The sequence below is a fragment of the Delphinus delphis genome, chromosome 12, assembly GCF_949987515.2.
Source record: "Delphinus delphis chromosome 12, mDelDel1.2, whole genome shotgun sequence".
NCBI lineage: Eukaryota > Metazoa > Chordata > Mammalia > Artiodactyla > Delphinidae > Delphinus > Delphinus delphis.
In genome coordinates this window covers 14,977,738-15,002,700 of record NC_082694.2, presented here as the reverse complement: position 1 = coordinate 15,002,700, position 24,963 = coordinate 14,977,738, and the positions used below count along the sequence as shown (strand labels likewise).

General features: G+C 46.2%; 1 protein-coding gene across 2 annotated transcripts in view; it reads right to left on the bottom strand.

Annotated features, from left to right (window-relative positions):
- Window positions 1–24,963, bottom strand: part of REEP1 (receptor accessory protein 1) — a 110,701-nt gene that overhangs the window by 36,778 nt on the left and 48,960 nt on the right. For both annotated transcript variants that reach the window (XM_060027407.1, XM_060027406.1), the window contains exons 2-3: window positions 21,149–21,221; window positions 6,628–6,704 (exon numbers count right to left, since the gene is read on the bottom strand). In XM_060027407.1, coding sequence (XP_059883390.1) covers window positions 6,628–6,704; window positions 21,149–21,221 — 150 coding nt within the window. The remainder of the gene's footprint in view (window positions 1–6,627; window positions 6,705–21,148; window positions 21,222–24,963) is intronic.

Genomic DNA, 24,963 nt, shown 5'->3' with positions numbered 1-24,963 from the left:
TCATTTCTGTGACTGCATGTCTTACCAGACCTGAAAACAAAGTCTGGGTACCATTAAAACAGAGGCGATGAGGGAAAGTGACACCTGGGCTAGTCTGAGGAATCAGAAAAGTAAACCCCTCCCAGGCATCCTCCCTGATAAGAGAGCCAAAACAAAGAGCAATTTCTAGCAAGTCATTTCAGAGCCCTTTAACTCTCACGTCACTCCAATCAGCGGCCCCACCCCCTCCTCCTTTCCTCATCCTAGTTCACTGCCTTCTGCTTCCGGCAGGCCCTTCCTGAATATTCCCTTAGCACCTGAAGGACACTTTCATGTCAAGATTGCTTAATGTTTCACAGCCAGAAAAGAGAAGGAGCTGAAGGAACAGAGGTGTGATTCTCCCGTAATTGAACACTCTGGTGATGAACAGTGAAGGAAGTTTGGTCTGGAAAACAAGTATTTGTCAGCCCCAAGGGACAAAGGAACCTGCGAAGCTCAGGCACCAACCCAAGATTCGCGGATAATCCCAGGGGTTCTGTCACACTGCTGCTCTTTTGTTTATTACGTAAAAGACGGGTTTTGTAAAAAATAGGTCATGCGTGCACAGAGTTTAAAAAATTCTAGAAGTCCAAAAGAGTATATAGCAGAGTCTCCTTCCCATCCTGGATGCTTTTCCAAAGGCATAAGCATCATCAGTGTCTTGTGCGTCCTTCCACAAGTGGACTAGGGCTAAGATACACAATTGTGTGGGTACATATGACTCCCGTAATGTCCCCCATGCTCACCTAGTGGCATTCTCTGCACCCCCTCCTACACCTTGCTTCCCCCTGCTGCACACACACGATTAACAGTACACTTTGGGGATTTCTTTTTTTTTTCGCTGCACCCTGTGGCTTGCGGGATCTTAGTTCCCCAACCAGGGATCGAACCCGGGCCCTGGTAGTGAAAGCACGGAGTCCTAAACCACTGGACCGCCAGGGAATTCCCCAGGCCTCACTCTTCTTTTTTTTTTTTTTTGAATTTCATTTCATTTATTTTTTTATACAGCAGGTTCTTATCATTCACTCTTCTTCATGGCTGTGTGTGGGGGCGTGAGCATCTACCCAGACCCCCATGAATGGATATTTACAAAAGGTTACAGTCTTTGGCTACTACGAGAGGGCTGCAGTGAACCTCCTGGAGCATGCTTTATGTACCTATGCTAACATGCCTTTAGGAAAACGCCCAGAAGTGGAATTTCTGCGGGCATCTAATTTACAGAGAGAGGTTGTACTTCTGTGCAAACACAGGTACAAGAGGCTGATGGCCCACAGTCACACCCTCACAGCGTAGGACCAACCGTAAGAGCCTGCCCCAGGCTGGACGGGGGTGTGGGGGGGAGAACGTTAGATCCTGAGCAATCCTTCTGGGCTGCCAGAGACCCTTTATTCTCTGGCCAGCCTGCTACTGAGCCTCCTGTTCTTCAGGATCTTTCCCGTGTGCCCCATCCATGCTGACGCAGCCTTTGAAAACCTTCCTGCCTCCTAACCTTCTGGCTTCACCTCCCAAATCTTCTCTTGTCAGGCTGGCAAAGCATCTCCAATGACCAATTGCGGTAGCAGACTTCACTTGGTGGTCTTCAGACCACCAAGATACCGCCCTCCCTGGCATCTCTGGACCAGGACACAGAGGGCTCCTCTGTATTCCCCTGTCCACCTTGGGGGATGGAGCTTCCTTTGAAGCGAAATCAACTAGTTATAGAAGAATCACAGTGGAATGGGTTTGTTCCTTGGGCAGAAAGCTGACATGGATATCCACTGAAGAAAAGAGGAAGAGGTTACAGCCTGCTAATTCTCCACCTTTCCAGGACTTTGGTTAACAGTAGGCTCCTTTAGAGTCTTAGTAGCAAAACTCGAGTCTCAAGACTGCCTCCTACTGTTAGCAATCACTACGTTTTCTTTCAATCTCTCTCCTCAAGCTTTTTTCCTGCCCCACTTTCTACTCAAAGATAACAACTAGCTTATTGATTGATTCATTCAGTTGGGAAAATTCTATTGAAAAGCTATGAGGTGAAAGGTCTGTGCTGAGCAGTAGAGGGAAACCAAAGCTAGGTTAGGCATGTCCTCGCCCTTAGGGGTTCATCGTCTAGCAGGAGAGCGGAAACCAACAGGTGACCCCATAATGTGCAATGTGATGTGGAACAATGTCTTAGTGAGGATCAAGAGCCTTGCTTCTCTCCAAATCTCCATCCGCCGCCCACACACATCCACTTCGTAATTCTTACTATGTACCTGGCATCAGCTCAACCTTGGTAGACCCAGAGCACATCTCTCAGAAGTCTCTACACATTACTCTCTGGTGGGTGAGGGCCCTCTCCCCTTTGCAGATTCAAGTGAGGAAATGAGCTTAGGACTGAGTGGGCCTCAAGTTTTAGTCTAAGTTGCCAGTGACTGTCGGTAAGGCCTGCAGGCCACCTGAGAAGGTCCCTGGGGATGCCAGCTGCCCCGTGGTATCAAAAGAAGCTGAGAGCTCCTGCTGAAATCTAAAGCCTCACGCCACAGAACGTAAGTGGGAAACCTCCCTACCTCCCTACCTCCCTACTGTGGAACGAGATATCCTGGGTAGGAGTAAAGGCTGTGTATCTTAGCCAGGACAGGAAAGGAAGGGAAGAGCGTGGACGGAGGGAGGCTAGACAGACAGAGAGACAGACAGACAGACAGACAGACACACACACACACACACACACACACACACACTACAGCGGAAAAAAGAATCCTGCCCTTAAGCCACCAACATAGAAGAATAGAGGACAAGAAGAGGCACCTACTTACTTTTTAGTGTATTGTTTCAATTTTATTTTGTCATGTGTATGTATTATTTTATAGTTTTTAAAAAATTAAATGAAATCACTTATACAAATTGTGAAAAAAGCCACCATCCTATCTCTCTCTCTTTTTTTTTTTTTTGCGGTACGCGGGCCTCTCACCGTTGTGGTCTCTCCCGCCGCGGAGCACAGGCTCCGGATGCGCAGGCTCAGCGGCCATGGCCCACGGGCCCAGCCGCTCCGCGGCACACGGGATCCTCCCGGACCCGGCACGAACCCACGTCCCCTGCATCGGCAGGCGGACTGTCAACCACTGCGCCACCAGGGAAGCCCCCATCCTATCTCTTCTGTGACCATACACAATTGCTGTTTTCATCAACACAGAAAGTTTTTAAAAGTTACCAATGAAGAGGGAACTGCCCTGGTGGAGGGGTGGAGAGAGCAGGATGGGGATGAGTGAAGAGTGACGGGAAGAGTATACACATGAGGGGTGATCTCCAGGCCTGGAAGTAAACAAAAGTTAAAGATGCTTCTAGGAAGCCAGAAGGTGCAGGACTACCCCGCCCCCCTTTCAATTATAAACAGAGCTTAGAGCAGCTGAGTTGGTGTCCATTCTCTGGAAGGGAAAGGGGGCCCTGTGTCTGATGGGTCTATCCCATGTCCATTCCCAGGGCGAGAGGCAGGATGGAGAGGAAGGACTCTCCCAGAAGGAGACCATGATCTGTAATACCTGGAGGTTGGCAGGAAAAGAGAGAGCAGACTGAGGGTATGTCCAGGCTGTGAGCTGAGGCAGGCAGGGAAGGGCCCCAACGAACCATTCCCTGCAGAAGCAGAGCCCACGGTGCCAGGAGAGAGGCAAGGGACCCTCACTTTCCACCCACAAACTGCATGGACAGCGCCAGTTCAGAGGGACTAACGAGGGACCAGATGAGGCCTCCACATGGGTCAGAAAGAGAGGGGGATTCTACCCATACCTGTGCACACGCTCCAAATACCCTAGTTATCAGATGCCTTCCTGTGGCATGCAGCACATGACCTTGATCCTATGGCCTTCCTCCCCATGTTACCCACAAATATGTTACCTTATGTAGCAAAGGGATTCTACAGATGTAATTAGGGTAATTACTCAGCTGATTTTTTTTTTTTTTTTTGCGGTACGCGGGCCTCTCACTGTTGTGGCCTCTCCCGTTGCGGAGCACAGGCTCCGGACGCGCAGGCTCAGCGGCCATGGCTCACGGGCCCAGCCGCTCCGCGGCATGTGGGATCTTCCCGGACCGGGGCACGAACCCGTGTCCCCTGCATCGGCAGGCGGACTCTCAACCACTGCGCCACCAGGGAAGCCCTCAGCTGATTTTAAGATAGGGAGATTATACTTGATTACTGAGGTGGGTCTAATCTAATCACCTGAGACTTTAAAAGCAAATGCAGAGCTCTTTCTCTGGCTGGTAACAGAAGAAGATGGAGATGACGTGCCATTGTTGGCTTGAAGATGACAGGGTGGCACACGTCAAGGAAATGGGGACCTCAGTCCTACAGCCACAAGGAACTGAATTCTGCCAACAACCTGAATGAGGCTGGAAGTGGAATCTCCCCAGACTCCAGGTAAGAGCCTAGGCTGACCCACACCCTGGTTTTGGCCTTGTGAGTTCCTCAGCAGAGTTCTCAGTTGACTCTACCTGGACTTCTAACTCACAGAAACTGTGAAATAATAAATTTGTATTGTTTTAAGCTGCTAAATTTGTGGTAATCTGTTACTGCAGCAACAGAAAAGTAAATACACTGGGACTTCCCTGGTGGTCCAGTGGTTAAGAATCCACCTTCCAATGCAGGGGATGTGGCTTCGATCCCTGGTCGGGGAATTAAGATCCCACATGCCGCGGGGCAACGAAGCCCGCGCACCACAACTACTGAGCCCACGCACCACAAACTACAGAGCCCACACACCACAACTAGAGAGAAGCTCACACGCCGCGGTGAAAGATCCCACGTGCTGCAATGAAGATCCCATAACCAAGACCCGACGCAGCCAAAAATAAATAAATAAACAAAAATTTAATTAAAAAAAAAGAAAAGTAATACATCTCCCCAAATCAAAATCAAATCCATCCCAGAAACAGTTGTTGAGCACTTATTAGGCATGAGACTAAAATTCCAGGGCCATGGGTAAAACATATTCCAGCTACCAGGGAGCAGCATATCCATCATCAGGCAGGATTTCCACCCAGGCAAGAGCAGCAAGGCTGAAATGCCCGAAACCCCCGGGAAAGAGCTCATGAGACGAACGCTCTCCCCGCTTTGTTCATGATAAGGGACAGGAGGACAGCAGGAGGCCACCTGGCACCAGACAGAAGGAGGGCATCATTAAGAAGGCTGCACGACATGAAGTGCTGGCCATGCTCTTTAATCGACTACACAATCCTCACTGGGTCTGGCCTGTTCTCATCTCTGCAGGACAGACAGGAACCTCCCCACTGTAGCTCTGCACAAAATGAGGTCCACCTCCTAGTGCCAGCCTCTGGGGTCTGGGGAAGATGAAAAAATGGCTCAGCAGAGTTCCATCTCCAGCCCTGGAGACTCAGCCCCGTCTTCAGTCTGTTGTTTATCTGGGCACAGGACAGGGCAGAGTGGCACAAGCATATTGAATTAGGTAATCCAGATTCCTTCCTTCCAGCTTAAGGCCATAAGAGCTGAGACATCTATCTCTCCCAGTAGAGATGAAAGCCAGGCTCCTTCAGGGGAAAAACTACACACTGAGGTCATTAAGGCCACTGACCCAAGACAGGATTCAGTGAAGTGGTGTTCAGAGAAGTGGATGTCTTTGATCTAGGACATCCCAGAGGGTAAGCCCAGGCTAATCCTTTCTGGGGTAAGAACTTTTTTTTTCCCAGAATGGAAATATCTTTATTATCTTCCCTGATGAAACCTGATCATGATAAAACATTCACACAACACAGCAAATGTGAAACTGACCCCATGATCCCAAGTTGCGGAAATAACCTTTGCTAACAGACAAGTATTTTCCACACTATTTTTAGTACACATTCACATGTGCACAAACTCAGACCCTTTAGATACAAACAGGATACTGTATATTATTCACAGCCTCTTTCAGCTAAGACACAATATATGAATACAAACACCTAGCTTATGATTTTCACTTGGGCCATTGCTGTAATAGCTGCATTGTTTATGAGAGAGAAAAAGCTGTCCATCGAAAGGGGACTGATTAAATAAATTATGATCCATCTACACCATGAAATTCTATGTGGCCTTTAAAAAAGTAGGTAGATCTATTTATGCTTACGTCAAAGTATTTCAAAAATAAATTTAAGAAACAAAGTGAGAACTGTTTATACTACAGTACTATTGTTTTTTAAAAAAGGAAAAGTATGTGTATATGTGTGTACGTATACACACGCATACATATTTTAAAAGTATATACAATTGTGAAAAGCAGTAACGGTGAGAGTGAATGGTGTAGGGGAGAAACTTCGTTTTATGAGAGAAACTTAGTTTTATTGCACACTTTTGTGTACTGTTTTTCTCCTTTTTATTTTTTTTAACATAAGAATGCTTCTTTACCAGCTCCATTCATTGAGGAATTGTGTTTATCTTGCCCATCATTATATCACTGTAAGAACAATACCTGCTCTTACATGGTCATTCAATAAATATTTACTTGAAGAACAATTTTACAGACTAATTGATTTGAAATGTTCCAGTTAGCATTCCTGCACCTGCTTCTCTGTGCTAATAAGGTTTGAGACTGCTTTCAGACCTTCCCACCTCTCCCTGACACTTGGCAACATCTTTCATGGAAAAGTCCCAATTCCTGCAGTACTTACCAACAAAGGAAGATGTCGGTGAATGTCTCTGCTGTGGTGAAAAGTGCAAATATAATCCAGTACATCATCCATTTGACCTGTTGAAGGAGAAAGCAACAAAGGTCAAGGATGAATGGTTGCCAACTTGAAGAGAACAGGCCCCGACAGTGGATGCTGAGACGTGTCCAGGCAGAGTAGCCTGCATTGGTAACCCCTTTTCCTATCTTTCCCCAGGTTGGTCCAGTTCTACTCCAGACCTTGGGGCTGGGGGCAAACAGGCTGTTTCCACAACTGACCCAGGCTCAAGCCCTAAGTAGACTTTAGGTGGCCTTCAATAGCCCTCAGGTGAGCCATGCTTCCACTGCAGGGGGCATGGGTTCAATCCCTAGTCGAGGAACTAAGATCCCGCATGCCATGGTGTGGCAAAAAAACAAAAACAAAAACAAAGAAAAAAACCCTTCCATGTGGGAAATCCCCACAGTCCCTCCCAGAAACTGGATCTTTTCTTTTAATCTCCCCCATGTGACCATACTTTTCCATTTCTACTGTCTCTCTTTCCCAATTGAGGCCTTGGTCCCCTCTCTCCTGAACTACTGCAGGGGTCTCCTGACTGCTTCCCTGTCTCTTGGCTTTCCCCTCACCAATCCAGTCTACAAACTATCCCCATACTAATCTCCCCCAAAGCATGAACTCAACCTATTAATCCTCCATTTAAAATCTTCTAGCCTGCAGCATAAAGTCCAAATTCCTTAGTCTGCTCCTTCTGGCTTTCGGAAATGGTGGGGTAGTTTGTATTGGTCTAATCCTCTTGCCAATAACGATAATAAACTCTGAACAAAATATTTTATTTTATTGATTGATTGACTGATTGATTGCCTGCCGTGCCGCGCCACACGGCTTATAGGATCTTACTTTCCCGACCAGGGGTCGAACCCGCACCCTCAGCAGTGAAAGCGCAGAGTCCTAACCACTGGGTCGCCAGGGAATTCCCTGAACAAAATGTGTTAAAACAACTGTTTGAAGGCTAGAAAAGCTATCAAAAGCTGGCAGAAACTGGAAAGGATCCAACTCTTGAAATAAGGGGACCACACCAGAGTAAATCCATGTTGATGTAGTTAAGGAAACTCCCTAGCCGGCAAATCATGGGGCAGATAGAACTCCAGAAGAAATCCATAGTCTTATTTGCCTGAGGAAGTGGAAAATAGAGTTTGAGACTGCCAATGATGCCGCAAACTGAAAAGGAGAAATCCCCAGTAAGAGGGAAGCCATAAGGGTGTAGGCCCCCAAATCCACATATAAATTCCTTTCAATTTCTTGCCTGGCTCCTGAATTGCACAGAATCAGGTAATATTCCAAGGTGACTGAGTAACATACAGCTGGAAAACTGAGAGTTGAACAGAGATTCAGTTTCTGCCCACTGGAGGAGAAATAGAGCTTGGAGTTCAAGTTCTGCCAAATTAGAGGAGCTTGGTAAACATTTGGGAATTTCCAGTGAAACACCTAAAAGGCCATACCTTAGGAATAAAAATTATGCTCTAGGACTAAGAGATTAGCTCTAGGACTAAGAGCAAAGCTGAAATACACCTGCCCCAATAAAACGTAAAACCTAGCTGCCACAAGGTCAAGATGATCTGTCAGAATTTAACTGCCTGTGAGAACAAAAATTAACGTTCTTCACAAGAAGGCAATGCAGGTCTAGAGTTCCTATGATGTACTATACATAACAGTCCAATAAACAAGAAAAGCTATATATATGAAGAAACAGGAAAACATACTCCATGGTTAAGAGAAAAACTGGTCAATAGAAACAGATCCATATCTGACCTAGATTTTACAATTAGCAAAGACTTTAAAAAGTATGAATGTGTGTTAAGACAACTAGATATTCACATGTGAAAGAATGAAGATGGACTTCTACCTCACACCATATACAAAAAATGAACTTAAAATGGATTACAGACCTAAATGTAAGAACTCTTACAAGAAAACACAGGAGTAAATTTTTGTGACCTTGGATTAAACAATGTTTTCTTAGATGTGACATCAAAAACACAAGCAATGAAAGAAGAAAATAGATAAATTAGACTTTGTCAAAACTTAAAACTTTTGTACTTCAAAGGATACCATCAAGAAAGTGAAAAGACAACCCACAAAATGGGAAAAAAATATTTGCAAATCAATATCTGATATGGTATTTGTATCCAAATAATAAAGAACTCATACAACTCAATAATAAAAAGACAAAACCCAACTTAAAATGTGCCAAGGGCCCATATCTTTTAGAAAATGAATCAATAATTAATAAATCCAATACCCATTTATGATAAAAACTCTCAGCAAAGGAATAGAGGGGAACCTCTTCAACTTGACAAAGAACATCTACAAAAAACACTACAGCTAACATCACACTTAATGGTGTGAAATTAGATGCTTTCCCACTAAGATCAGAAACAAGATAAAGAGGTCCCCTCTTAACACTCCTATTCACTATCATACTGGGAGTCCTAGCTAATGCAATAAGACAAGAAATGAAATAAAAAGTATACAGACTGTGAAGAAAGGCATAAAACTGTCTTTTTTTTCAGATGGCATGACTGTCTATATAGAAAACCTAAAAGGACTGACAAAAACAAAACCAAAAAACCTGGAATAATGAGCAATTATAGCAAGGTTTGAGGACACACGGTTAATATATAAAATAATCATATAAAAAATATAAAAACCAATTGCTTTCCTATATGCCAACAAAGAACAACTGGAACTTGAAATTTAAAAGAAAAATACCATTTATATTAGCACCAAAAAATTTAATTACTTAGGAATATACCTAACAAAATATGCAAAAGCTCTGTATGAGGAAAACCACAGTACTCCGATGAAAGAAATCAAAGAAGATTTAAATAAATGGAGAGATGTTATATGTTCATGGATAGGAAGACTCAGTATTATCAAAATGTCAGTTCTTCCCAACTTGATCTATACATTCAATGTAATCCCAATTGAAATGCCAGCAAATTGTTTCGTGGACATCGACAGATTAATTTTAAAGTTTATATGGAAGGGCAAAAGATCTGAATAGCCAATATGATACTGAAGAAGAAGAACAAAGTTAGAGAATGGACACTATCTAACTTTAAGACACAAGCTACAATAATCAAGACAGTGTGGTATTAGTGAAACTACAGATAAATATATCAGATAGACTAGACAAATAGAATAGAGCTCCAAAACAGACCACATAAATATAGTCAACTGATCTTTGACAAAGGAGCAAAGGCAAATCGATGGAGAAAAGACAGTCTTTTCAATAAATGGTGCTGGGAACAACTGGATATTTGCATTAAAAAAAATGGATAGATATAGGTGTTGATCTTACATCTTCCACAAAAATTACGCAAAATGGATCACAGACCTAAATGATAGATGCAAAATTATAAAATTTCTATAAGATAACACAGGAGAAAATGTAGGTGACCTGGAGCTTGTCAATGAATCTTAATACATCACCAAGAGTGTGACCCATGGAAGAAAAAAACTGATAAGTTAGACTTCATTAAAATAAAAATCTTCTGCTCTGCAAAAGACATTGTTAAGAGAATGAAAAGACAAGCCACAGACTGGGAGAAAATACTTGCAATACATATATCTGAAAAAGGACTTGTATCCAAAATATACAAAGAATACTTAAAACTAAACAACAACAAAAATAACCCAATTTTTAAAATGGCAAAAGATCTGAAAGACACCTCACCAAAGAAGATATACAGCAACTTATTAACAAATATTTTGTTATAAAGCTAAATTTTTCTTCTGTCACCACTTAACAAGACACTTATCCTAGGAGAAAAAGGGTGGGTTCAATATTATTTTCTTTAAAAAGTAGAAATATGTTAAAGAATCTATAGGGAAGGGTAGATATAATGAGTGAAGAGATGGGAGATTTCAAGAGAAAGAAGGAAAATTTTTAAAAAGAACTAAACGATATCCTAGAACTGAAAACTACAATATCTGAAAAAAATTTTTTTTAATTATTGAATGGAATTTATAGCAGCTTGGACACAAAAAAAGATTTGTGAACTTGAAGACAAGACAATAGAGTCAACCAGGCTAAAGTCTAGATTGGAGGAGGGCAGGTGCGGAATGAAGAGTCTCAATACCTGTAGAACAGCATCAAGCAGTCTAACACATATGGAATAGGAATTCTAGAGGAGAGGAAAAAGAGAATTGGACAGAAAAATTATCTGAAGAAATATCGACTCAAAATTTCCAAAATTTGACCAAAATATCAAACCCACAAGACCATGGAATCCAATGAATTGAAGCAAGATAAATATGAGCAAAACCACACCTAGCCACATCATAGTAAAACTGCTAAGAAGCAAAGAGAAAATCTTAAACAAGGGAAAAAAGATGTTACATACAGGGGAATGACAATAAGAATTATAACTGACTTTTTATCAGAAACAATGAATACCAGAAGAAAATGGAATAACATCTTTAAAGTGCTAAAAGAAAAAAAAAGTGTCAACCTATAATTCTATACCCAGCAAAAATATCTTTCAAACATGAAGGCAGTTCTGGTGAACCTCCATTGTCTTTGTGACTCTGAAACATGTGGCACAATAGATTAATTAGAGGACTTCTCTATTTAGAAAAACAAGACAGTCCCCTGGAAACAAGGCTGGCTTAGTCCATCAAAAGAAACTACTATCGGGGCTTCCCTGGTGGCGCAGTGGTTGAGAGTCTGCCTGCCGATGCAGGGGACACGGGTTCGTGCCCCGGTCCAGGAAGATCCCACATGCCGCGGAGTGGCTAGGCCTGTAAGCCATGGCTGCTGAGCCTGCGCGTCTGGAGCCTGTGCTCCACAACGGGAGAGGCCACAACAGTGAGAGGCCCGCGTACCACAAAAAAAAAAAAAAAGAAAGAAAGAAAGAAACTACTATCTAAGATGCTACACGCTACCAAGGTTATCTGCAGCAGAACGGGCTCCTTATCAGGGAGCAAACAAGATCTAGTCCAGCTGTAAAGTCCATGGCATACTGGGGCCCAAGATCCGGGAATTCCCAACACTGGTATCCAGATACACTGCCAGGAGCCTGAATTCCCTCTCTGGAGGCTTTTTCCTTTTAGTGTTCAAACCACACTCTAGTATCTTTGGTTAAAAACAAAGGAAAATGATAACAACAATAAAATAAATATTTTTCCTTGACACAACGCTTAGATACAAACTTCTCCAGTGGGTCACCTACACTTGCAGTGTCCACTTCCTCATTCCTCACTTACTCAGTGCACTGCATCCATTACATCAAAACTGCCCTCACTGGGGTCTTTGTAATATATTTCAAGGGGCTGTAAGGGACCCTTTTTCAGTTTTTCACTTGACTTGCTTGACTTTTCAGCTAGACGTGAAACTATCACTTACTGAAAAGCTCTCGCAACACTACCTGATTTCCCTCTTAACTTTCTGGCTGCTTCTCAGGCTCATCAATTCCTCCCCAGGGCTTTGTTCTTGACATCCTCTTCTAACCCTAGACTAGACATTCTCCCTGAAGGAAGTTCTGCATTCTTCACCTAACACAGCCAATGAATCAAGTTCTGTCACTTCCACCCTCTTATTTCTCTTGAACTTATCTTTTCTCCATCCCTCTACCATTACTTCAGACCACCACCATCTCCTGCCTAGAACAAAACTACAGCCTTTTGATTGGTTTTTATACCTCTACCCCCTTCCCAATCCGTCCTCCATATTCCAGTCAGAATGACCCAAATTTGATGATTCTCCTTCCTAGCTTAAAGCCTTCAATAGCTCCTTATTGTTGTTACAATAAGGCCCCAGTTCCTTAAATTGGCTTACAAGTCCTTGCATAAACTGGACATTGATTACCTCCACCAAAAGCTCTCCTCCTCACACATACCTTCTCGAATTTTCCACTCCAATTATAACGAACCTCTTTCAGTTTCCTAATAGAGCATCTTCTTTTGCCTCCAGATTTCAGCCCTCAGATATCAACTTAACTGTCATTTCCTCCAGGAAGTGCCCAAAGTTTACGTATCCTCTCCTTTCTTCCTCCCATGGTATCATACATGTTCCCTGTCATAACACTTACCACTCTGCTTTGAAAGTATCTGTTTATTCTGATGTTTCTCTTCCTACATTGTAAGTTCCCTGAGAGTAGAGACCAGTTCTTCTTGCACATCATTCTATCTTTTGTACCCAAAACAGTTCTTGGCACATAGTAGGTTCTAGGTGAATATGTTTTAAATGCCTGGATTAGAATGTTGGGTGTTGTGAATGGAAAAGAAAGAATGGTCTCAAAAAGGTTGAGATGGAATATACTTTGGAAAATACTGGTCTAGGTGGCTTTTTGAGAAGACAAAATTAGATAGCTTGCAAAGCAACAGATGCTCCCCATGAGATGGATGGCTAGGTATACATGGGATGAAAGGGCCCTGGTGAAGCCAGGGCATGAGTGACTGATAGTTATGGAGCCTCTCACACTAGCAAGAAAGTAAAGAAAGAGCCAATTTAGGGAGAAGAAGCTAAGCTCCATGAGGCAGAGGACAGTCTGAGGGTCCCAGAGGACATCCAAGAAGAATGCCCAACAGGCCTCTGGAAAGGCAAAACTAAATCTCAGGAGGGGGGTTGGGGCTGAAGACAAAGGTGAGGGAGCCAAGGCAGAGAGGAGGCTGCAAGTGTTAGCCTAAAAGAAGTTCCCATCATGTACTCCTCCACTTTAAAACACTTTCGTGCAGAAGGAAGGGTCTGAGAATGACTCACTGAGCTTCACAGGTAAATGAAATACTGGTGACTCACTCACGGAAACCATAAATAAATTACCTGGAAATGGTTTTCCCCATTAGGTCTCAGAGAAACCAAATGTAAGGTATTTTTCCAAGATTTGAAATAGAACTTGCCAGGTTTGAGGGATTCTACCCAAAATTCCCTGCAAGATGAGGGGGAGCTTGGGTGGGCCAGCATCCAAAAAAGAGACAGAAAGTTATTGCTGATTTGCGAGGTTATCACTGGGGGCAACTCTGGAGTGGAGAGTTGACAGCATAACTGGGAACTCCCCCTGGACTGGTCAAGCACAGGAATGAGAAGATAGGAGAGCAGTGGTAACCCTAGGCCATAATAAAGGGTGGGAAGCAGAGCTTGTTGACCTTCCATGAGCCACAGAGGTGGGCTGAGACCCCACAGCCCATCAGACCCTGCTCCCAGGGCTCCTGGGAGCCTGCAAAAGGCCTCCCCCATGAGCTGTGGAGACAGCAAAGTCAGCCACCTCTTAGCTTCGCCTCACCTTTAGCCTCCCCGATGCAGTCACACTAATATTTCTTGAGCCTCTCACATTTCCTCCTGCATCCGGGCCCTGCTTCTGCCTCACGGGGAATTCCCTGTGCCAAATGACTGAGAAAGGACAAATGTGAGGCTGGTTGACAGATGAGTCTGCACCATCTGCTGGCACGAGCTCACAGTGGACAACTGTATAGTCAGGGGTGACCTGGAGGGAGTGGGGAAGGTAATTCCCTGCAGGCAGAACTTTGAGCAGCACAGTTAGCCTGGAAGAAGAAATGTCCTGAAGTAATACATTTATACTGTCACCAGGTTTATTAACTGTATTTTCTTATTTTCTGTAGTCTTGATGCTGTGACATCTGGGGTCCTGCTGACCGGAGAGACTGCCCCCTCTAGGACTAGCTAATTCTTGAGCCATTCTTGCCCCAGAGCAAACATGCAAACTGCCCAATCCAGGATCCATACTCCAAACTACCTCCTTTACGGAGCTCTCGTAGGTTGAGCCAATACTTCCCAGCCCTAATCACCCCAGGACCTGGTACCAGATACCTAGAGGCAGCCCCCACACCCCAGAGCCTGCTGAAATTATTCCAACTAGCCAGTTCTAAGCTTGCTTACTCTGCCTTGCTTTGCCTTTCCCACAGAAACCGTGATAAAGGTCATTGCCCGCATTTCCCTCTCACTGACCCTGGTGCTTCTCCACGTGGCCCTGCATGGTGTGTTGTGCCTCCTACTTCCAGGGAACAGTGAGTAAAAGCTTCTGCCTCCATGAGCCCTTTCTGTGTCTGCATGCCTTACCATACCTGATTAAAACAAATCTGGGATACATTTTAAAACACCAGGTAAGAATTTGGATAGATGATGAGGTACTTGGAAGGGACAAGACTGAGCGATTGGTGTTGAGGTGGTTTGGAAATTATACGAATGGGCCCACAGAACGCAAATATTTGTGGTCCTTGCTAATGCTCATCAAAAGGTCCTGATGGCAGAGGAGGCTCTTGGTAATCAGGTGGATGAGATGACCAGCCCTTTGCATGTCTATGAGCCTTTTACCTCAGCATGATATTACATGTTCAATGGGCTCATGGACCAGTGGTCATGTAGACAGAGGGAAAACATGAGCTCAGCAATGTTCATCCCTCTCACCAAGGGCGACCTGGCCATGACCCTGCTCAGACACCAAGTTGCCAGCAGTAGTGACTAAGTATCTCTAGGACAGTCCCATATCTTAAGGCACCAGCCAGCATCCTGGGAGCAGGCTCATCATAACAAGCCCCTTCCTTCATAGAAAGGGCAGCATAGACTCTTTTCTGGAATATTCCTTTATTGGGTATGTGGACTGGCTTTTCCCACTGCCATGTTTCTGGCAGCCATACAGCAAGCTGTGGACTCAGTGAGTGCCCTGTTCATTTTGATGTATCCCAACATTGCTTCTGACCAAGGGCCCTCTTTTACAGCAAAAGAAGTATGACAGTAGGCTGATGTTTTGGGGAATCACTGATCTAATCATGTACCCCAACGCCCTGAGGCAGCTGGCCTTATACAATGCTACAAGAGCTTTGGAGAGTTCCAGAAAAGAACCAGATGGGAGTCAGCATTCTGTGAGGTGATATGCTGTCCTAGAGGATGCAGTTTCCTCTCTGAACTAGTGACCAACACAAGGTACTGCATCTTAGCCAGAATCTAAAGGTTCAGGAACCAAGGAAATGAGGGTGGTGTTTCTTATGATGAAGCCTAAGGCTAGCTCCTTGTAACTCAAAGTGTGGTTCATGGGCTGTGGTTCCAGTTCACTGGAAACTCCTAGGAGCTTGTAGAATCTCAGGCCCTACTCCAGAGCTAATGGATCAGAATCTGCATTTTAGTAAAACTCTCTATTTATTCATATGCATGTTAAAGTTTGAGAATCACTGGTCTAACCCACTCACAACACTTCTGCTTCTCATCCTCAAACCTCTGAGCTCTGCTTTTCAATAATTTTAGTACTCGAAAGATGGATGCTTCCGTGAGGGATATAAAATGGTTCTGATGAAGTGGAAGCAGAGACTAGAAGGTCACCTGGCCATTTCAAGACCACCATGCCACTGCAAAAAAAAAAAATCATCTTTTAACAAAAGACATAAATACCAACTATGAAGTCATGACCACTTGCCTAAATAAGGACTGTGCCTTCTATCCATTTTCTTCCTTTCTGTGTTATGTATAGATTTAAATATTTTAACTAATTTTATTTTTATTTATTCTCCTTCTCCCCCTAATATAGTATATACGGTGTATCAGTGACGGTTCACTTGACAGTTTAATTTTTAGAGTGTTGAATATTAAGGTTAGATCCTGTCAGAGCCGGAGGATACTGGATCTGGAGCTGGACTCAGATGAAGAATTGGATTTAGCAAGCATCAATAAATGAGTGGTAGAGAATTCTTGTTGGAAGGTTTTTTTTCTTTTTCTTTTTGGCTGAGTTGGGTCTTCGTTGCTGCGCGCCTGCTTTCTCTAGTTGCGGCAAGTGGGGGCTACTCTTTTTTTTTTTTTTTTTTTTTTTGCGGTACGTGGGCCTCTCACTGTTGTGGCCTCTCCCGTTGCGGAGCACAGGCTTCGGACGTGCAGGCTCAGCGGCCATGGCTCACAGGCTCAGCCGCTCCGCGGCATGTGGGATCCTCCCGGACCGGGGCATGGACCCGTGTCCCCTGCATCGGCAGGCAGACTCTCAACCACTGCACCACCAGGGAAGCCCGGGGGGGTCTACTATTCATTGCGGTGCGCGGGCTTCTCATTGCGGAGGCTTCTCTTGTTGCGGAGCACGGGCTCTAGGCGCGTGGGCTTAAGTAGTTGTGACTCGCGGGCTCTAGAGCATTGGCTCAGTAGTTGTGGCTCACGGGCTCTAGAGCGCAGGCTCAGTAGCTGTGGCGCACGGGCTTAGTTGCTCCGCGGTATGTGGGATCTTCCCGGACCAGGGCTCGAACCCGTGTCCTCTGCATTGGCAGGCGGATTCTTAACCACTGCGCCACCAGGGAAGCCCCTGGAAGGTTTTTTTAAAAGCCAAAACCTGGGTAAAAAAGTGGATGTGGATGTTGTGCAGCCCAAGAAGTAACGGTAATTTAGATCATTATACTATATATTTTCATATATATAATATTCAGGCATACCTCGTTTTACTGTGCTTTTTTTAATGCACTTTGCAGATATTGTGGTTTTTTGGGTTTTTTTTTTTTTTACAAACTGAAGGTTTGTGGTTAAGCAAGTCTATGGGTGCCATTTTCCCCAAAGCATTACCTTTTAATAAAGGTGTGTATAGCGTTTTTTTAGACATAATGCTATCGCACACTTAACAGACTACAGCATAATGTAAACAACTTTTATATGCAGTAGGAAACCAAAAAGTTTGTGTGACTCACTTTTTGGTGATATTCATTTCATTGTTGTGGTCTGAAACCAAACGTGCAGTATCTCTGAGGGGGGCTGTGTGTGCGTGTGTGTGTGTGTGCGCACGCGTGTGTGTGCGCGCGTGTGTATGTATTTTTGTTAAACTACCCGCATCCAAAGCCTTCTCATTTGGAGGGCGTCTCCCAGCATGCAGGTCTTTATGGGAGGCAAGGCCTATTATCCAGGCTTGGAAAAATCAAATGCCCCTATCCAGGGTTTTGAATCTTCATGAAATGTTCCAAAGCCATGGGCAGCTGGCAGACAATTCCATGGTGGTGACCTGGGCAGCAGCTTCCTAACCAGACCCTTCCTGAGGTATAAGCTTGGCTGTCACCCAGCCTTCTCAGATCTTCCCCAATTTCTGAATATCTTTCCCCCGGCTTCTAGTTAATCCTACAAATTCCCATAAATTCCTTTCTGTTTAAGTTTTTGTCTCAAATCTTTGACTACTGCAGTAAGTTTGGAAAGACATAAAAAGCTATGAACGTCAAGAGCGGTGTTTCTCAAATTGAGGATCTTGTTAAAAATGCCAATTTTTATTCAGGAGGTCTGGGTAGGGCTTGAAACTCTGCATTTCTAACTAGCTCCCGGGTGATGTTGATAATGCCGGTCCACAGACCACACTTTGGGTGTTGAGAACAACAGCACTGAACGTGGGCCTTCCCTGGTGGTCCAGTGGTAAAGAATCTGCCTTCCAATGCAGGGCATGCGGGTTCGATCCCCGGTCAGAGAGCTAAGATCCCACATGCTGAAGGGCAACTAAGCCTGTGCGCCACAAGTACTGAGCCCGCACGCCTCAACTAGAGAGCCCTTGTGCCACCAACTACAGAGCCCATGTGCTCTGGAGCCCTCGCACCACAACTAGAGAGAAGCCCGCCCACCGCAACAAAAAATCCCACGTGCCGCAACTAAGACCCAACACGGCCAAAAAATAAAGAAAATAAATAAATGTTTTTTTTAAAAAAAGAAGCACTGAATGCTTGTAAAGAAGTGGCTGGAAAGTAGAGACAGAAAGATCAAGAAGGTTCAACGCTGTCTAATGGAGTTTGAACTTCATCCTGCAGGTAATAAGCAGCCATGAAAGGATCCAGGGGGTGTGAAATGAATAGATTTCCATTTTTCAAAGGCTTGTCGAAGTGATGTAGACAACAGAGCATGAGATGAGGGACGGGAGGTGGAGAAACCAGTCAGCGGTATGGCAGGCAGAATAGCAACCCCTGCCCCCAAAATGGCCTCGCCCTAATCCCCAGAACCTGTGAGTATATTGCATTATAAGACAAATGGGACTTTGCAGTTATTAAGTTAAGGACTTTCAGATGGGAAGATTATCCTGGATTATCCAGGCAGACCCAATGTATTCACATGATCCTTACAAGTGGAGAACCTTTCCTGGCTGCGGTCAGAGAGAGACAGGATTACCGAAGAACGGTGGGAGACGCAATGCTGCTGGTTCTGAAGATGGAGAAGGAGGCTCGAGCCGAGGGATGCAGGGGGCCTCCAGGAACTGGAAAGGGCGAGGAAATGGACTCTCCCCTACAGCCTCCAAAAGGAGGCTTGATTCCAACCCAGTGAGACCCATCCAACCTCTGACCTCCAGAACTGTGAGATAATACATGTGTGGGTTTTTTTGTGTTTTTTGGGGGGGCTGCATCGTGCAGCTTGTGGGATCTTAGATCCCCGACCAGGGAATGAACCTGTGCCTCCTGCAGTGGAAGCCTGGAGTTCTAACCACTGGACCACCAGGGAAGTCCCGCATTTGTGTTCTTTTAAGCCACTAAATTCATGGTAATTTGTTACCGTGGCAATAAAAAAATCGAATACAGGAGGCCACTGTGACATTCCAGGGAACGACGATGACAGCCTCATTGAAGAGAGAGGCAGCACAGAAGGAGAGACCTGGTTTGAAAGATTTTAAGGAGGATACAGAGGAAGGGTCATGGTCACCACCTGGGCATCTGGGTGGGGATGGGTGGTGAGGAAAGGACAGGAGTTAAAGGAAGTTTCCAGGTTTTTCTCTTGGACAAACGGGTCTGTTGGTCAAAAGGAGGGAAAGAAGTGAGTGCGAATGCGTGTGGGAGAAAGCATGTGAGCATGCATGCGAGTGTGTGAGTTGAGCGCATGTGAAAAAGTGCAGGAAAAGGAGGCAGGTCTCCCGTAATACCACTGGGTGCCTTGCTTCCAGTTCCATTTTTACTGAGAAACTGTCTAATCTTAGCTCTCAAGCTTTCCCTCCTGGGCAAAGCACGTGCTCACCGCCAACACAAACAGCTGCTCTGCTCGTCAGTTATATTTTTCAGTTTAAATTAATGATTGCCGTTCTAGGCATAAACCAGGCTCCTGTTGAGTTTAGATAGAGCAAAACAATTCACCAGGGTTTGCTCTCTCCCGGATGAGCGGACAGCGTTGAGTTTCTACCCCTGCAAAGCCGAGGATCAGACCTTGAACTGCGGTGACCCCTGCTTTGCTTCCTTTCCTGGCACAGTATCCCCCCTCCCCAGGCTGGAAGCAGTCGGGGAAAGGGAGACCTGGAGGAGGCTGCCCAGTGCTTTCCCCTGGGCCGAGTCCATTAGGAATCATGAGGTTCTGTGCTTGCAACTTAACAGCTATTTATAGTTCACACGCTGAGATGCGTTCACAGACACATGCTGGGGACCCAGCCTCCACAGGAGAACACGCCCCGTCTGGATCCTCTGGATATCCTGCTTCGTAGCAAACGCAAGCCGGGCAAGCAGTTCTAGGAAACTCAGAGAGTGGGTGTAGGCAGCTCTGGTTGAGCTGACCTGGAGGTGGCTGGTTTCATCCTAAGGACATCCTGGGAAAGCTGAGAACTTGAAAGCCTGCTTTGAATGATGTCTTTGCCTGTGCCTAACTTGCCAAGTGACCTCCTCTGAGTAAAAGCGGAGCAAAGACCCTTTGTCCCTCACAACACTAGGCGCTAGGATTGCTGATATCCACCCACTGCTCAGATGAGGAAACTGAGGCTCCTGGAAGTTAAGATTCTTGTCAAGCTTGGTGCCGATCCGACGTCAGAGCCAGGACTTGACTTCAGTCTCTTGATGACAAAATCTATATCTTTTGTACTTCGACCTGGGATACTGTCCCCCCTGGGGAGGGACACTCCTCCCTCCCCAGCCACCCCCCACAGGTCTTCATCAATCAAGGTGTGGTCTGATGGTTCTCCTGCCCAGAGGTGCCCAGCACATTTAGGGCTGTGACTGGGGCACCCAGATCACCCAACAGTAATACAATCCTCCAACCAGTAAGTACTCCTAATCCCCTGCCCGTGTGTTCAGCCCTCTGCGAGGTGCAGTGGGAAACAGTCACAGGACGATGGTGACTCCTGCCCTCTAAAAGCTTATAAAGCAACAGGGCTTACACAGTGGGGTGTTCAAATCACAGAACCGGCATGGGGATCAGAATTGCTAGGCAGGGTCTGCTGGGCTTTAGGACCTGTGCTCCTGCCTCCAGTGCCAGACTGTCTCCCAGTAACGCTGCTTTCCAGTCCAGACAAGGAAACTGAGGCTCAGAGAGGTGAAGTCACTCTTCCAAGGCCACAGAGCGGCCTGTGGCCACTGGGGGCCTCCGATTCCAGGTGCCATTTCCTCTTGCCAAGCCCCCCCGCTGTGCTCACTTCCACACTCTAGTTCTAAAGAGGAGGTCTAGCCGGGAGAGGACGCCTGGGTCACACCCAGCAGGTCGCCGTACTGCCCTGCTTCCCAGTACCCACCAAAGAGGGCATCTGCGCCACCCCCCCCCCGCACTTCACGCCCAGCTTCCCCCATCTAACCCCATCACCACCACCACCCCGCCCCCCAAAAGTGCTACTTACATATTCTTTAATGTCCTTCGATTTCACAGCCTTGTAGGAAGAATATGCAGGGTAAAGGGTGCCAAATATTAGCCTGGAGGGGAGAGAGAGGGGAAAAAAGAGCAACGTGATTTTCATTCATCCTATTTGATGGAAAATGTCATCTTCGATGTAAGGAGCATCCTCCACGCTACAGAAAATGCTGCTGTGAGGCTTGGTTAATTTTTCTGAATGCCCTGAAGGCTTTCTGCTCATGGCTGGGACGTGCTTAGGAACCTCTATGTCCTGCTACAGATCCACACCGACCTCCTTCAATCTGTCACTTGGCAACACAGCAGGGTGGTTTGAGGTCATGAAGCCAAAAATGGGGCCATCCTCTGGAAAGGCCGAAATTATATCTGGGGAACAAGATAAGACAGCTAAGGGGACAAACGAGTAGTCTGAAAGGAAGCAAGAAATTTAAGAAAGAGAGGGATGGCCACAGCGCCAAAGATACAGGCAGCTTGGGGAAGCCCACTGGATTCCGTCACAAGCCAGCTCAGAGAGGGGGGTCTCCCCAACACCCCCGTGCTGTCCCGCCCCCTAAGCACTATTCTCAGATACTGAGAATCTGTATTCTCAGAATCTTCCTTCCTCTGTGAGCCTTTCCTGACCTCAGCACCCCCTGAAGATTAGGTTCCTCTCCCGTTCGTTACTGCCACTCCCTAGATAGCCCCCTTTCTTAGCCCTTATCCACACCACGTGCAATGGTTTATTCAATGTCTGTCTCTCCCACAAGCCTTTTAAGTTCCACAAAGTCGAGGATGGGGTCTATCTCGCTCACGGAACCACACCCCCTGGGCCTGGTAAGCGCTCAGGAAATATACGTTCATTCTGGGAAGTTTCAGTGAGTGGTGAAGCAAAGGCCAGAGCCACCCAGGGGACACTCATGACCTTGGGACTGAGGTCTCAGCAGCAAGGGGATGCCAGACAGCACCGGTCTGATTCAGTAAAGCCTCGGGCACAACACCACAGGCTCCCGAGAAATAAACACACCGTCCTTTGGCACAGATGCCCTGCTTATTAGCCACATCTGCCAGGGTGGTGTCCAGCCCCTGCCCTGAGGCAGCGTGTGAGCAGCAGAAGAGACAGGTGGAAAATGCATCTCGACCCAATGGCCCGCGGATCTGCTCCTCTGTGAACCCCGATGGCCAACACCACCTCCTGAGCGGTCACAGAGGTGGGAAGCACGGGCACCCAGACAAGGGAGGCCAGTACTCCGTGCGTCTGCTGGCCTCGCATGTGAAGTGGCTGCCAGCATCCCCCCCACCTGGTTCCCTCTGGACAGCACAGGGACAGCAAGACGAATTTGCTTTCCAGTCTCTAAAAGCTCTGAAACACTGACATGTAAGGGAGCGGACTCAGTATTTCACTGCCCAGGGGAGGGAGAATGGGATGAAAATGGCGAGTTCTTCTAAATCTATTTTGGAGAAAAGAAGTAACAAATGAAGCAGGCCCAAGCCAAAGGGGCTTGGGACTTATGTCCATTCAGACTGAGTCTCCCTGACAAGGCCCTTCTCCTTCCTGGCCTCCCGGACCCTCCTCCCTCAGCTCCGGACCCTAAGGCCAGCAGCTGTCCCCCAGTGAGCCGGGCTCAGAAGCTCACAGTCTGTGACTTCCTGCCGTCTCCCTCTTCTGCCTGAATTTTAGTGCATGATCTTCCCACAACCCTTTTATTCCCCCCTGTTAAAGTCTCACTAATCCTTTAAGACCCATCTCAAAAGAGCCACTTCTGTGTGTCTTTGATCACTTGTCCCTCAGAATTTTCCTGACACTTGTTACGTCTATTACAGTCCTTATGTAGTAGTTGTAATTTAAAAAAAAATTAAAAATAATGCTATTAATATCACGGAGTCCTCACTAATGCCAGGCACTGCTCTACAGCCTGTATATTCTCTCAACACCCCTACGGGATAAGAATTCTTACTACTCCATTTTACAGACTAGGTACTAGGACACTGAGGCCCAAAGAGACGCAACAGCCAGGAGCCGAGCTGGGATGCGACCTGGGTAGCCTGACGACAGGCTTACTGTCTTCTCCCAGGGCTGCCTGGGCTGGTTGAGTCAGACCATCCAGGCCTGGGTGATCAGTGGGGTCCCTAGCACCTCACACAGCCCTTGCCCAAGTGGGTGCCGGACACGTGTCTGATGAGTGAATAAATGTCAAACGATTGCAGTCTCTCTCCAAGGAACCAGCCCACTTGAGAGATTCACATGACTCTCTCTTCAAGCTCAAGAGGAAAGCTGGTAAAATTCTTAGAAAGAGCTAATGCTGCTTAAGAGCTCAAGGTCGGCTCAGGAGCGGGAAGGGAAGGCTTGAGTGCCATTCTCTAGAGGGGAGACGGGGCTCTGTGCTAACACACTCCTCCCAGCTTTCTGTGAACAGAGCCTTGACCGGCGCCTCAGAGCCGCAGAGCTCTGCACCCACCCTCCCTCTGCCCACTGCCATTTACTGCTACCCAGAAGGCCCCTCCCCAGCTTACTGCCTCCATCTATCTGCCTGCTGCGTTCCTCCTATCTGTGCCCTAATTCCTCCTCCTGCTCCAAATTAGGGGCCTTCAGCCGGGTTGCCTCTCCCACCTCCTCCACAGCTGCAGTGGAGGGACCATGAGCCTCATGTGAATTCTACCCTCTAAGGCAGTGGTTCCCAACTGGGGGTGATTCAGCTGCCTGGGGGACATCTGGGCAATGCCTGGAAACTGGTTGTCACAGCTGAGAGAAAGCTATTGGTATCTAGTGGGTGGAGGCCAGGGATGCTGCTAAACACACTACAACATACAGGACAGCCCCAGTAAAGCATGATTTAGTCCACAGCATCGGAAGTGCTGAGGCGGAGAAATCCTGGTCTAGTGTGATGTTTCCCGGTCCTTGGGTCCTGGACCCTTCACCCAACCATCACGGGCAACCTGCCCCAAGAGTTTGTTTTCTTGTTTGTTTTTTTTTTAATCTGGGGAATTTATTTTTTATACAATCAATTCACTTTTAGTTTTTTTGTTTTTTTTTTTTTCTTTGCGGTACGTGGGCCTCTCACTGTTGTGGCCTCTCCCGTTGCGGAGCACAGGCTCCAGACGTGCAGGCTCAGCGGCCATGGCTCACAGGCCCAGCCGCTCCGCGGCATGTGGGATCTTCCCAGACCGGGGCACGAACCCGCGTCCCCTGCATCGGCAGGCAGACTCTCAACCACTGCGCCACCAGGGAAGCCCAAACTACTTATCAACTTCTGACCAAGGAACAGAGGTACTGCTCACGGGAATTAACGGTTAACTGTGGCACCAGTTATAGTCACCGAGAAGGACTGCCCACCACTTCCCGGAGCCTGGAGTGACTGCAGGGGAGCAACTGGTGGCCTAGGGCTCGGCTACAAGCTGTGGCACCACCGTTACCAACTGGGGCCAAGGCTTTTGTAAACCATGAAACGACAGTATCTTCCACAGTCTTCTCAGGCATCTTAGTGTTCGGCCAACAATTCCCAATGCCAAGTTATCTTGAAAATTTTAAAAAATCAATACCAGTAATATTGTTTTTTCTGAAATTAATTTTTAAATGAAAACAACAGGCCTATTTGTACAGTTGTTCATGTTATGATAAACCAAATTGAATTTAAGAAGTGGTACACCGTAAGAGCAGAAAGTAAGATCTACCCCAGCTTGGAGAGGTCTCTGTAGTGTAGTGAATAGGGTATGGGGCTTTGAGGTTGTCTGACAGACTGAATTCAAATTACGGCTCAGGCTATGGCAACATGGTGATTTGGCATAGGTTTTAAGCTCTCTCAGTCTCAATCTCAATTTCTTTATGTG